General features: G+C 39.3%; 1 protein-coding gene across 3 annotated transcripts; it reads left to right on the top strand.

Moving 5' to 3' along the window:
• The first annotated feature begins 91 nt into the window (after positions 1–91).
• On the top strand, positions 92–15,028 carry LOC128881435 (multiple epidermal growth factor-like domains protein 8). 3 transcript variants are annotated; one of them, XM_054132465.1, is made up of 22 exons: positions 92–1,007; positions 1,324–1,638; positions 1,731–1,894; positions 2,074–2,351; positions 2,417–2,601; positions 2,688–3,000; positions 3,069–3,286; positions 3,348–3,581; positions 3,652–3,939; positions 4,046–4,183; positions 4,267–8,027; positions 8,098–8,522; positions 8,591–8,937; positions 9,012–9,217; positions 9,285–9,564; positions 9,665–9,884; positions 9,958–9,981; positions 10,081–10,396; positions 10,470–10,645; positions 10,755–11,005; positions 11,272–11,459; positions 11,536–15,028. In XM_054132465.1, exons 2-22 carry the CDS (start codon positions 1,434–1,436, stop codon positions 12,385–12,387), a joined length of 9,069 nt encoding a protein of 3,022 aa, XP_053988440.1. In that variant the 5' UTR covers positions 92–1,007; positions 1,324–1,433; the 3' UTR covers positions 12,388–15,028. The 3 variants fall into 3 exon arrangements, with proteins under 3 accessions (XP_053988440.1, XP_053988441.1, XP_053988439.1); XM_054132466.1 differs by having other exon boundaries at positions 92–1,119; positions 9,689–9,884; XM_054132464.1 differs by having other exon boundaries at positions 92–1,119.
• Positions 15,029–15,165: the final 137 nt, after the last annotated feature.

Here is a 15,165-nt window from a genome sequence, read left to right as displayed (position 1 = left end):
CTACAAGTATTTATACACGTAACGAAACGTAAATAAGAAATAATTAATCAAATCTGCATTTAAAACTTTTAAGTTGATTACTGAGAGTACCTGACTAAAGTAGCTGTTGGACCTAAAACGCAGTTAATGCATTATGGATCATTTATTTTTCGCTGCAGCAAAGATTTCACCGAAGATCGAAAAGTAAATGAAGAAGCACGTCCATGACGTTTTGGTATAATAAATAAAGGAATCAGAACTCCACACGTTTACTTTATTCTTTCCATTCTCAACATGTCCTAACAAATTTCTAAAGATATAAGAAAGAAAATATTCTCCTTTACCACTTTGAATTGTTTTATTTTAAGTAAATTCTATGTTCACGGCAATGCGGATAAAATAGCATTCTCAATTATTATTTCAAAAATTTGATGTAAATTCACCGTTCAAATTCTAGCGAATCGGGATTGTAGGTGATATAACTTAATTACTATTTGCTATTTGAAGGGCATTATACTTTATCCAGCTTAGTATGACGTTTTTCTTGAATCAGTGTCCCTGGAAACTTTCGAATATCGAGACCGCGTTCGAAACGAGGGGAACTTAATGGCGGTCGAAGAGCCCCCAGTGGGGGCCCCCCACCCTGACCCCGTATGCAGAGGTAGTCAAGGTGTCAACAGGCGAGGCCGAACAGAGTTTACGCGATAATTCTTGCCTGTTCTTATTAGCGTATTTATTTTGTCGTTTATCGCATCGCGCTAGAATATTTAAATCTCAGTAGAAGCAATACACGCGTTAAAAACAACTGGCGTTTGGAGAATGCGATTATTCAAAGCATAGCACAGTGCAGATTTTGCTTTGACGTGTATGTGTGTGTACATGCATAATGTTTTGATTCAATCGCAGCTGAGATTCTGTCGCACTTATTTCTTTAAAGAATGTTCCCCGACTTTGTTTCGACAATGGAAGTGTAGCCAGCCTTTAATTTCCTCTTTGTCGAACACCATAAGTTTTGTAGCACAATACACGTGAGCCGACATTTATTATATTATGATCTTTTTTCTCAATGAGTGTATAAAGTTGTAGCAGAAACGGAGCAATGCGTCCGATGCTTGCAATGTATAACGTATAACACATAATGTATGTTTATGTAGCATTATTGGAATTCTTGTATCTATTGTTTTTGTACTAAGTATTATTATTTAAGAAAATTAAGTTTAGTCTATTGATTTATTTGTTTCGATATAACTATTATATTATTACTTTTTCTAAGTATAACAATTATATTATAAAATAGTAAATAAATATCTAATAATTAAGTTAATATGCAGCATGTACTTTTAGATATGATCCTTTGCACGAGTTCCTTGCAACATAATTGCTCAATAAATAATCCAATGAACGCGGATGATGAGCTTTATTTTATCAAGCAACATTGAGGCAAATATATTGTAATGGGGTGGGTCTCATCCACCGCAGTATGGATTACTATATGGAGTTGCCTATTGCGGGGCTTCAAATTAGCTCCACAAACGTCTCCAAAACAAATACCATGTGATAAAACGAGGAAAGTGTTTACTGATTCTTGGGGAATCATTAGCGATGGACCGTTTGGCTCAAATTATACACAAGATTCTCACTGTGAATGGCTTATAAAAGGTAGAATCATCTGAGATATAACAATTTTAATTATAATTATTTGTTTTGTTTTTTACTCTATTCATATTCAACATGTTCTTAATACTTTGCAGCAAACAACAGCCGCCAATTTATCACTTTAAGTTTCCGTACAATGGGAACAGAATGTAGTTATGATTATGTGTTTGTTTATGATGGAGATTCCTTTCGATCTCCACTTTTAGGTAGTTTTAGTGGAAAAACAGAACCACAGCAAGTGACATCGTCATCTGGTTATGTAAGAGAATATGAAATTCTTTAAAAATAAATTATAGGATACTAGATACAAGAAAAACAGTTCAATTGCAGCTTTATGAATAATTCATATTGTGTGATCATTAGGAAATACAGTAACAGTACTATCTGTTTCCATAACATTTTTCTGGTGTACTAAATTTATTCTTTTTTTTTTTGCAGATGTTAATATTATTGTACAGCGATACAAACTATGTTTTGGATGGTTTCCATGCAGAATTTTCAGTCACAAATTGTCCAAATAATTGTACAAACCATGGAAAATGCATTAATAATACTTGTTTTTGCGAAAATGATTGGGGTGGGAGAGATTGCTCCCATGCTCTTTGTCCAAACAATTGCAGTTATGGTGGAGAATGCGATTTAAAACGATGTCAATGCCATCACGGATATTCGGGACAGTCTTGCTCGTTACATAAAACACATCCAGAAGGCAACAAGTATGTTACCAAATGTACTATTACAAGCATACCTTTATTTATAAATAACTGTGTATGATGAACAGGTGGTACTGGCTTTCTCACTCTGAAGGTGGACTAAGACCACGAGCAGCGCATACAGCGGTGTATATAAAAGAAACTGATTCTCTTTACGTTTTTGGCGGGTATGATCTCAATTATATACTCAGCGATTTGGAAGTATATCAGTTTAGTACAAGTCAATGGGAAGATGCCTATGGTAACGTATTAGGTAAGCGCTAACGTTGTTTACTGTAAATATAGGAATTACAGCATGTTCTATTATCTCTTACACGTATCATATGCCTTTTATAACAGAAGGCACCTCGTCCGCAGAATACTTAGATCCTATGCTCATCGCTACTGAATTAGATCGGATAGGTTCAGGTGCAAACGAATCATATGGTCTTCCCAAATCGTCGTTGATTTGGAGAGTCATCTACAGTATTAACAACAATGACACCCTTGGTTTACGTAATCACGGAAACGCAGAACATAAGGAACATGAAAGGAAGGGTCAAGAAACCAGGAAAGATGACACGAGTAAAAGTACAATTAGGATAGAAAGAAACGAAGATGTTCGAAGAAAGCATTCTAGGCATCCAAAACCGCGATATGCACAAACTACAAGGTTATTAAAATACAGATATAAATATTAAATTCATATTCAATATTACTTATTTATTTACTTTTTATTAGACATCGCAGAAATCTTGAAAACTTGAATCTTTATCGAGACTTTCACGCTGCAAATGCAAAGAGTGACGTATTGTATTGGGAGGAGCAAAATGTTGGCAATCCTATGGATGAGAAGCTAGTGGTAGATGAATCGTTCGAGGATGAGCCTACAAAACCACCGATCGACGAATTACCCAAGCCGAGTTCACGTTATGGTCATGCTGCTTGTAGATACGACGGTCAGTTTCACATCTAAGTAAACGTAACAGAATATTATAACTTACAACATATTAATTACAGATGGTTTCGTAATATATGGTGGAAAAGTACAAGATGGTTCTTTGTCAAATGAACTATGGCACTACAATATTAATACACGTATTTGGACATTACGAGCTAAAAACTCCCCGTTCTATCCACCACAATTGACAAGACATACTCTTACTTTAGCAAATGATTATATCTATCTTTTCGGAGGTAGTACAGTCGATGGTGAATTTTCGTCGAGTCTTTATAATATTAAATTGAATTTATGTAAGTTTATATATTTGAACTATTGTTTTACATAAAGAAAGATCTTTTATTAAACTTATTTTTATTTCAGCTGATGCTACCGCAACTACAGAGAGATGGAAGGAAGTACATCCTCGAGGGGGTAAAGAACTAGACGTACGCGTAGTAGCACATTCAACCGTATACCACCGCGCTACTAATTCTCTATTAGTTTACGGAGGAGTAGTGGCTAGCGTGGCACGCTTTAGTAAATTATCAGATAGAATGTTTGTGTTTCAACTCGACAGAAAAGTTTGGTCGGAAATCCACTATCCGAGAGCCCACTTACGAGACACTTACGTTCCAAGAGAACGAGCATTTCATACTTGTAATATTATAGGTAATGCTTTTTCATACGTAGTATTACAAGAAACATGTGATCCATTTCAGTCACATTTTTTACTTAAACAACTGTAAATAAATCGTCGATTTGTTTAATTTTCCAGGGAATTATTTAGTTGTATTTGGTGGATATTCTCACAGACACAATAAAGAGGAAATTTGTTATGATAATCAGATGTATCTGTATCACCTGGGCTGTCATGCCTGGGTAAGTCACGATGTATTGGGTTTGAATGACAAAGGTACGCTGAAACTAACCTCTTAAATCAAAATTACGTAAAGCGTAACTTTTGTTTTAAAACGTTTATTGTAATGTCATCTTTAGATTCACGTTATCCGAAACAACAAGGAGTATTCGCGCATGCGGCTGATGTGCGCAACGGAAACACTTTGTTATTAGTTGGTGGTTATCACGGAAACGTAAACGCGGATTTACTCGCGTATACACTACCACCGATGCTCGCACCAGGAGACGAAGATTACATAGAACCCGAACAAATCTGCTCAAGACACAAAAGCCTAATGGAATGTGCCGCAAATCCAGAATGCGGTTGGTGCTCAGCAGACGAGATATGTTATGGTAGAACCATTGGTAGTAATTGTACGACTAATCTTCAAACGACTCGCTGTCCAGGCGTTTGTCCTGCGCTTGGGGATTGTCATTCTTGTTTAATACATGGTCAACCTGGCGGTGGTTGGGGCACGACTGCTCGTGGAAAGAAGTCCGTTTCCAACAAATTAAATCTTGGTACTTGCACTTGGTGTGTTCAAAATGCGCGGTGTCATCACAAAGATGATAATTACGGAGTCTGTGGTCTCCGAGACGACACGCCGTTACAAATACCCGGATGGTGGGGTCCGAAAGGAACAGAAATTATAAAAGTCGAGGAGTGTCGGGAAATGGATAAAAGGCCAGGATTAACATTTTTAAAGTATAAACCGCCCGTAAACTTTAGTCAGCCAGACTCTGTAACGATAGTTAATGCTACCACGGTTGATTTCAACGTTCCGTCTGTGCAAGGGGCAAAAATAGAGTCTGCCCTTGGCGGTGAAATGATTGCTAGATTAATTGGATTCCTTAGACCACCGCAATATTATTGGGACAGCACGGTAGAGCACTTGAAGATCTGCGTTAGTTACAACAGCGCAACCCTGCACGTATCGCGAAGCGACGATCCTCAAGAATTGGAATTAGTCGCGAATTTAACCGCTGAGACGTCACAGTGCATTCCAACAAAATGGCCCGACGGACATCAAATGATGTTGTTGCCAGGGCGATATCTACTAGATTTCGAGTCGAAAAGGATGGTTACCGCAAGCTACGCGTACGCCAGTAAAATGGAAATAACCCATAACAAGAAAACCGAGAACCCAAAGGTGTTCACTTTCGAATATCTTGAACCATATCAAAACGGATCTTGTCATCAATATAAAAATTGTCTTCACTGCCTAACCGATTCTTCGTGTGGCTGGTGCGATATTATTAATAAATGTCTATCACGTTCGATCAACGAAACGGAAAGTTGCGTAGCCGACATGGATTGGGACGAAGATGGGAGTCCGATTCGCGAATGGCATTACTTAACCATCACTCCTTCAGCCTGTGCCAATTGTTCTAATTACATTTCCTGCGAATCCTGCGTTGGTAGCAACTTGTGCGAATGGTGGACAGAGGAAGCTCGTTGCGCAAGAATAGGTAGAGTACCTAACGCTGTCGTTAGTCTCGATCAGTGTCCAATCCCGTGTAGACAGCGGTCAAACTGCACGCAATGTTTGGATGAACGTGGAAGATGCGTATGGTGCGAAGCCACGCAAGAGTGCTTTTCGTTTTCGGTATACACGTCCGAATACCAGTTCGGTTTATGTAGAGAATGGATGGATCAAGCTGGTCTAATGGGAGTAACCGCGAGATCTGGATCATCCTTAACAGGCAACGATCAATGCAAAAGTTGCAGTCGGCACACGAATTGCTCCAGTTGTTTACACTCGTTGAGTTGTGGCTGGTGTTACAGTCTGGAGAATCCTATTTTGGGAGTATGCGTGCAAGGGGATTTCAATCAGCCTCACGTCAATTGTAGCTTAGTAATCAACGAATATCAAAATAGCACCTTAGAAGCTGATGAATCCAGTTGGGCATACGCACAATGCCCCGACGTCGACGAATGCGATTTAGGTCTGCACGATTGCCATCCTAACGCGTTGTGTACGAACACTCACGGTAGTTTCAGTTGTCAATGTAAAAGAGGTTTCAACGGCGATGGTAAAGAGAATTGCACGAAAACCTGTTACGAGAAATGCATCAACGGTCGTTGTAGCGAGGACCCTCTCTACAAATGCGAGTGCTACCTTGGTTGGACAGGACCGGATTGTAGAACGAATTGCGGTTGTTACAATCACTCTACTTGCGTGCAAGGCCCGGGTGTTTGCGACGAGTGTCAGGATTGGACTACTGGCGTGTATTGCGAGGAATGCAAGGCGGGCAGCTATGGTAATGCCACAACGTCGCTTGGATGCAAAAAATGTAACTGTAACGAACACGGAGACAAAGATCTGGCCATTTGCGATCGACAAACTGGTGTATGCTTCTGTCGCGATAACACGCAAGGGGACATGTGTCAGCGCTGTAAGAAAGGCTATTACGGTGATCCTAGAGACGGTGGAATGTGTTATTATGGCTGTATGTCGCGTGGCATGCTCGGAGGCGAGGGAGCTGGTAGACAAGGCCTCGGTAGCAGACACTCGCAATTATCATTGCGGGAAAGTCATTTCGGGGAGTCGCCAACGAGAGAATGTCTCTGGATAGTCAGTCCAAAGACAGACCTTTCGTCGGATACGATGCTTCTAGGAACGCAAAGTGTTATTCAGTTTACTATACACGAGGACATAAATGTTAGCTGCCAAGAAAATAGCGTTTACGTGTACGACGGACTTCCCGAGTTTGTCTCGTCTACTACTAGTCATCAGAGTCAACTACTAGGCGTTTATTGTACAGAAAGCACGGATTATCCTGTAACAGTGGAAGCCAAGTCTGGATTTCTCACTGTTCACTATAAACAATTGGACGAGGTGGAGGGATTCAATGCAAGCTACATAATAATGACGTGTAACAGTTGCCCTGGGAATCGAGAATGTCGAAGTGGGAATTGTTTGTGTAAAACTGGTTTCGTGGGTATCAATTGCGATATCGAACTATGTCCTAACAACTGTACATCGTCCAAGAAGCAAGGCATCTGCGACAAGGGCTATGGTCGCTGCGTTTGTACAGCCGGATACGGTGGACACGATTGCTCGATCGTAATTAAAGATCATCAATTGGTTTTCACCGAACTGTTTAATTCCGAGTACTTGGCAGATCACTTGGATCATCTGCGAAAAACTCTGCCGCGATTCGGTCATACATTGGTCGCCGACAGAAGGGGTAGTCTGTGGATGTTCGGCGGATATTCTCTTAGCCACGGTCCTTTGAACGATATCAGACTGTTCGATACTAAAAACAACACGTGGATGCCTATTACCGTGGAATCGAATTCGGAAGCTTCCATGCCTCAAGGTAGATATTTCCATGCGACTGAAATAGTCCACAGCAGACAACAGATATACGTCTACGGCGGTTTGTCGATGAAGGAGGAAGACATTCAAGGATTATCGAACAACACGTTGAGCGATTTCTGGAAGTTCAGTCTTCAGAATCAGAAGTGGACACAAATCACGCGCGACGAGTTGGAAAGGGAGCCACCGCCTTTGGCTGGGCATACGTTGACTTTACGCAGAAACGGAGAGTCGGAGAGTCTGTTATTGATTGGGGGATTTAGCCCCAAGTACGGATATCTTGACATAGTATGGGAATTTAATCTGGAAACGGAAACTTGGCACACGATTAACACGATTGGAAATGGACCATTGGGAGTTTATGGCCATTCGACCGTATACCATAGCAAATCGGACAGCTTTTATATTTTCGGTGGATACACGTATGCGATAAATCGAACCTTCATCTCCAACAAATTGTACGCGTTGAATTATAAAACTCGCACTTGGTCGGTGCTTCCACCGTTTGACGATGATCTCACCGATGGAAGTAGTTTGGTAAGGAGATATTTATTCACTCATTGTCGTTTCAAAGAAAGGTGATTACAATTGCGACGTTTTATTGCAGCCCCAAGCTAGATTTCTTCATTCTGCCGTCACCACTGACGAATACATGGTCATATTCGGTGGTCGCCAAAATCCTCATAATACTTCTGATTCGTTGATCGCTTACAAGTATTCGTGTAATTTATGGATTCGTTTGATAACAAAGGATATGGAAGTAATCGGAAGTCCTCCGCCACCAGCATATGCTCACGCGATGACTCACGCTGACCCAGAGTCTAATGCTGTGTACGTTGTCGGCGGTTTTGACGGTGGAATTAAAAGTCATGTTACACTCATAAACATACCTGAAGATTTGTGCAATCTTTGGACAGATAAAATAACTTGCAGAAAATACTTCGGATGCTCCTTTTGTTCTGTTACTACAATTAGTGGGAATAATGCTTCTTTCTGTTTTTCTAATGAAGTGTCTGTTAATAAGGATGACAGGTATGAATTTAAATAAATATATATGTATAAGCAAAAAATGGCTGTAGAACAAGTCATTTCTGTTTTAGATGCGATATTAATGTTACTCAGGCCCAACGATCGAATGGAATCTTTTGTAATTCAGAATGGATGGCGAGCAGAAAATGTCAAAATTTTAAAACTTGCACGGAATGTTTAGCAAAGTGGCCGTATTATACAAACGAGGAGCCAGTATGCAAATGGTGTATGAATTGCCAAGATGGATCGTGTATACCGTCCGACAAAGACTGCGATGAATTAAATAGGTGCAGCATCAGACAAATGTCGGCGATGGATGTAAATCAATGCGGTGAACGACAATGTCCAGCTAGCGATTGCGAGAAATGTAAAAGTCTCGGCGAAGGTTGTGTATGGACAAGACAAGTCTTGAAGATTTGTAAGTATCGTTAACTGGTTAAATCGCTCTAACGTTCATTAATCGTTCTTAACACATTTTCCAAATGTTATTAGCTGAGGTGGGAGTTGCAGTAACAGGTGAGCCTGTATACGATTGGAATTGTGTACCGAATGTTATCTTCGAGAGATCGAGTATTAAAAAGGGAAGCACACAATGCGAGAAACGATGCGTTGATCATAAAGATTGTAGAAGTTGTTTGAAGGGAACTGGAGCTGAAGGTGGATGGCGGGAATGTAGATGGTCTACGCAACTCAACGAAGTAAGCACACTGCTAGAAGAAAATTAATGACGCTTATACTACAAGTCCGTCTATTAATAAATTCTAGTGCATCTCTCCATCGTATCAACCTCTTTACTGCGCTGGTGGTGTATGTGGCTTGGTACTACGTAATTCTGATATGGATCATTGTCCCGAGCCATGTTCCGTTTTTAAGCAATGCAGCACATGTTTAAAGCACTCCCACTGTGGGTGGTGTTCTTTAAATTCAACTAACATGACTGGTCAAGGAATATGTACAGAGGGCTCGCTGGAAGCGCCTGCGGATCATCCAGCTGGTGGCACATGCGAAATGCTGTATTATCAACAGTTTCCTCAAACGGAAGCACGTAAGTATTATTAATAGATAGATTAACAAATTATTGAACTAATTTTTTTATTTGATTTTAATTTTATTTTTTGTTTTGTTTATTTTTTGAACAATTACAGCATCTACAACTACATTGTCCTCAGGTGTTATAACATTTCTTAAAAGTCCATCGATTCCTAATGTAATATCGAAGCCAATATTTTCTTGGCACTACGTGCGATGCCCTCCAGAAAACGAATGCACCAATGGACACCATACATGTTCCCCGAAAAGTGAAAAGTGTTTCGATTCGGAGGAAGGCTTCGAGTGCATGTGCGGCGACGGATATAAAACTGAAACGTAATTTTATTACCTCTTATAATGTTAATTATAATAAGTAAATACCGTATTAATCCGTTTACATTTATTTCAGGCCCTCATCCAACGAGTTTGGAAGGTAAGATTTATATATTCTATAAATAAAACGAAGCTCTAAATTATTACCCGTGTTAATTTATAATTTTCTTGTTATATGCATAATGCATCTTGTTTACAGAAAAATTTGCGTGCCAATGTGTACGCAAGGTTGCGTAAGAGGAACATGCATAGATCCAAATGTTTGCCGTTGCGACTTTGGTTACGTAGGTGCCAATTGTTCGATTCAGTGCCAGTGTAACGGCCATAGTAATTGCGCAGGTCCGGATAAATTGGACGTCTGTTTGGAGTGCCATAATAATACGATGGGACCACAATGCGACAAGTGTTTACCTCTGTTCGTTGGAAATCCAATGGACAATGGACAGTGTATACCATGCCTTGAATATTGTAACGGGCATACACGAATTTGCATCAATGAAAGCATGACCGTACCGGTAATTTATTTATTTCACATATCGAAAGCACAGATGAAAATCGGATAAGTCGTAAAAAAAAAATCATTTGCAGGATCCGAATTCTATCAACAAAATGTCGTTCGATTTATTAAAGAAACAGTTAGTCGAGGGCCCTGTAGCCAAGGCGAAATGTGTGAATTGCGGCAACAACACGAAAGGTGACAAATGTGGCGAATGCATGACTGGTTATTTTAGAGGAACGGAAGATTTACGGGATGTGTGTCGACCGTTAGTATTTATATAATATTTATTTATGTATTGTATACAAAAAGACGAGGTTCAGTTGAGTTACTGTTTCTAAACCTAACCGTTATATAAAAAAAAAATATTTTTTCAGTTGTGAATGTCACGGGCATGGATTCACTTGCGATCCTGTAACAGGAGAAAAGTGCAATTGCGGTAATAATACAGAAAGTCAGCCATGTACCAGTGGCCCTATGAAGGGTACGAATACTGGTGGTCCTCCATGCTGGATGGTGCAATGCAGTAAATGCAAGGAGAACTATGCTGGCGTACCAACTATGGGACATCAGTGTTACAAGACTGTAACAGTTGACAACAAAATGTGCTTTGATTCCAAATTAATAGGTGAGTACTTTGACGAGCAATTACAGATGTATATTCCTTCATTTCCCGCTGAATTTCCCATCTTAATTAAGTTACAAGTCTGTCTACCGCATTAATTCCTATTATCCGTGCGCTACGCACTTTAACTGAGTATCGATTTTCTCAAATTGCAACATTCTATTCTATCTGGAGGATCTTATGGTTCGTACTCCTCCAATAATGAATTACCTGTCTCTTCCAAGCTTTTATACGACACTAATAATAATACATCTTTTTATCAATTACAGACGAGTGCAAATTGAAGCCAAAGCCATTGAATCCCGGTCAGACGGTATTCTACATGGTGCAGCCGCGTTTTATGAACGTCGATATCAGAGTCATGGTGGATGTAACTCAAGGAGCTTTGGACCTATTTCTTAGTCCTCGTGACGATTCTTTCGTCGTTACTTTAAATTCCACGACGGGCTATCAAGACGTACGTTTTTCAAAATATTTATTCAATTGTGAAACATTTAATGTTAAGTTTTATATTAACCTTTAATTATGTTTAGGTTGAATTGGACAACAGATTCGTATGGCGGAAAGATTCTCACATGTGGTCAGACGAGCACACCGGTAGCCGAATGAGGATAGTTGAATTCCATCCAGATAATACATTTGCATTTACATCTAACGGTACTACTACTGAACCAGATTGGAATACCGGCCCTCAATACATCGTGATGGAACGCTACGCGGAAAGTCTGGCTACTTTCTTAACCATCGAAAAGAGGAACACGTTGTTAGTCGTCAGAAACCTCACTAATCGATTGGTGTTAACTTTGCCACAGGACAAACACGAACTCCATCAAACAAAGTTTCACATCGCGTTAAGAGCAATCGACCCCGTACATCCAGAGATAAGTGGTCGAGCTGCCTATGGAATGATTTTCTTCCGACAGGATCAGTTGCATATCGACCTCTTCGTCTTCTTCTCGGTGTTCTTTTCTTGTTTCTTTTTATTCCTAGCTGGTTGCGTGGTCGCTTGGAAGACAAAACAGGCAGCCGATGTTCGAAGAGCGCGAAGAAGACACGTTGTCGAAATGTTGCATATGGCTAAGAGACCTTTCGCCTCGGCTACCATCATTTACGATCGAAATGGTAACGATTGTAGTCCGAGCTCACCTCAGCGAAAAAATAGACGTAATAAATTAGTTAGCTTTCACAGTGACGTTAGACCGGTAGCAGTCGAGCCAACCGATGACGGTGTCGCGGCTGTGGCCACGGTTTTCATCAGATTACCAGGTGGTCGACAGGCTCCTGTTAAATTGGCTCTGGGCAGCTCGTTGATATTATTGACCAGAGTTTATCCAGTCAATAGTAGAGTGTTCCTAAGACGTAGAAACAGTCACGCGTTGAACTGAGCCTCTCTCAATAGGAATTTCTTTCCTCTATCTTTAAGTCTGCTAAAGCTCTCGAAACACGTAGACGGTCATTTTTATTCTTTACCATTGCGAATCGTTTTCGTTGATCTCATCGTTCGTTTTAATTATCCGTCGGTTCGTGTTGTTTGGTGCATTATCGTTACACGAATTGAGAGATAATGTTTTTTTTTTTTTTTTACATCGCATAGATCAAATTTTTTAACGAGGTTTATCATTTGTTCTACCATCGTCGACATCGTTCAATATTCGCCAGTAATACGAATCTTTAGTATAATCTTGTATTATATAGTTGCAAAGAAACAACTGTAAGGGTATTTAAGCTAGGTGATAATATATTGTCATACCATTCCATGACGAGACTGTATGTTTGTATATAAGAATCTGTAATTATGTATTAATCCGTGATTTACACGTTTTTGTAGACGCATTTTATGTGAACCGGACATGGTTTTGTGTCTTGGAACGTTTTGTGGTTACTTTCGGAGGAAAGTGGTGAATTTTACTGTGTCGTTTTACGAAACTTTGCCCAATCATTCTTGCACGAATTTGCAAGGTGTGTTTACTTGCTAACGCCAAGTCGACTATCTAACGAGGAATAATCGAACGGGGAGAAGGCAGCTACGAGTATCATTCTCGCAGTCAGATACTTCTTTCGTATTTCGATGAAGATTTTAGACGATATCGAACAAATTTTAACGAAAAGGGATATTCATTTACATCGAGCATGCGATGCTGGCGATTTTATCATTACCGTCGATGTAAATATTAAAATTGTCAGTTGCGGAACAAATCATAAAGCTTGATGTGACGTAGTACTCCAGTCCGGACACCATCAGGATTACTCTTAAACAAATGTAATAACAATCCGCCAACTGGTATTCCTTCCTAACAGTTAGCGAACAACGTGATTTTCGAACATGATATACGTGTACATAAATACAGAGAGATCCTCTTGCTAGTTCCTCCACAAATGCATGCAGTCTTATGTTTAGAAATCGATCCACCATTATGGGAAATTAGCGATAGAATCACTTTGTACGTCATGAACGCTTGAAGGTATATCGTGACTGCTGAAATGAGATCGAATTGTATTCGCATAATTTAAACGAACAGTATTAGTATCGTTGATTAGAAGGAAGCTCGATGATGCGTGAATGCGAAAAGGTTCCTATGCCAAAAAAAAAAAAAAAAAAAAAAAAAACTGATGAGGAATAACAACACGTCGTAGCATAATAATATATTATTTATGGCAAGAGATGATAGAAACGTAAAGGACATTAATTAGAGAAAGTTGTAAATACGCCGGATACACACTTACGAACGTTTATCGACACTGCATGTATATCCTGATTGTAAAGTATTAAGTATTACCATCATGGATATCGTCTCGAGTCCAACGCGGTGGCGAGAAAAATTGTGTCTTTTATCAAAGATGATAAGCCAAGGTTACATATTAATCAAAAATATAAATAGGGTGTTGATGCAATGATATTAACGTGTACTATTAAGTGAAATGTAAGCTAATTAATTGATACTACGGCCGACCTAGTGACGTAAATGTAAATAACCAATGAGGGATTTTGCTAAAGTGTTATGCGGTAACAAACAGGTTTAATATATTCTGTACAGAATGTTTTTTGGAGTAATTGTTACGCGATCCGAATATTTGTCACTGTACTCGTATAGAAAGCAATGTATCGTCCAAGCAGTTTTCTTGGATACAAAACTACGCATTACTCCACGATATTGGTATCGATACACGAAATGCTACTTGCGCAAAAATTTCAATGTCGTCCTTTTTCAACAAATTCTACGAGTACAGTGCAAAATGCTCGTACCGTTTTTGGAAGCATTCTACGTATGCCATCTATAGTATTGAAAGAATGCACTGTTTTTCCTCGACTAGGAATAACGATACACTGAGCAATTGTTGCATGTCCATACGGCAATTTAGCACGTTCTGTCCGTTGAATCTCAAGGTCTATTGTTTTTTCACGAGTCTCGTCATTGTACATCTCGACGACAGTTGATTTTATTATCTTCCGAAAACTCTACTGATTCATCTCTCTACAACATATTTCTGTTCTTTCTTCATTTTCATCGCTGTTTACAATTGTACGTTTATTTACCTTCACGCGACCAACTATCCTAATTACTCGCACGCGTGGTTTGCGCGACAGTCTGTAAAACTCATATTTAAGGTTGCAAACTAACGTGTATGTACATTTACATAGTTTTACGTAATAGAGATATATATTATATATATATACATATTATGTATACACGATGAATGTGTAATTTCTCGATTGTACAGATCTGAGCGTTATCTCCAAAATGTTCTATTTTATATATAATTATTACATTGCATTCAATGTAAGCGATAACTTCCAATGCCGGCATTGCATCGCGTTGAGAAATGTTTGTAACACGTCGAGACACTGTCGTTTATAAAAGTGTAAAGAAAAGGTTGTGAGATACGTTGGTGTCAGCATCCCTGCCAAGGTTTGCCCAGCATCGTGGATTTATTTCTATCGTTGGGAGGAATAATGAGGTTGTGCTAACGAAGATTAATGAATTGTATTGAGGAAGCTTTAATAAACGTGTGTAAAATTGGGTTTCACTCGTGAAGTTGTCATGAAATCCTGTAATACGAATTCTTCCTTATTATCATTTTTTCACCATTTGCAACCCTTTACACGTTACATAACGATAGGAATCGACGGTAAATTCTTAGATATTATCAAGCATAATAATCGT

Source organism: Hylaeus volcanicus, chromosome 8 (assembly GCF_026283585.1).
Source record: "Hylaeus volcanicus isolate JK05 chromosome 8, UHH_iyHylVolc1.0_haploid, whole genome shotgun sequence".
NCBI classification, from domain to species: Eukaryota; Metazoa; Arthropoda; class Insecta; order Hymenoptera; family Colletidae; genus Hylaeus; species Hylaeus volcanicus.
The sequence above is the reverse complement of the archived record's forward strand: the minus strand, read 5'-3'. Positions and strand labels throughout refer to the sequence as shown.

Bases quoted from the DNA above. Each gene is read 5' to 3' on its own strand.
- LOC128881435 (XM_054132465.1), top strand. From the start codon at position 1,434: ATGGGGTGGGTCTCATCCACCGCAGTATGGATTACTATATGGAGTTGC. The intron at 8,523-8,590 runs GTATGAATTTAA...TTTCTGTTTTAG, and splicing joins TCTGTTAATAAGGATGACAG to ATGCGATATTAATGTTACTC. The intron at 8,938-9,011 runs GTAAGTATCGTT...AAATGTTATTAG, and splicing joins AAGACAAGTCTTGAAGATTT to CTGAGGTGGGAGTTGCAGTA.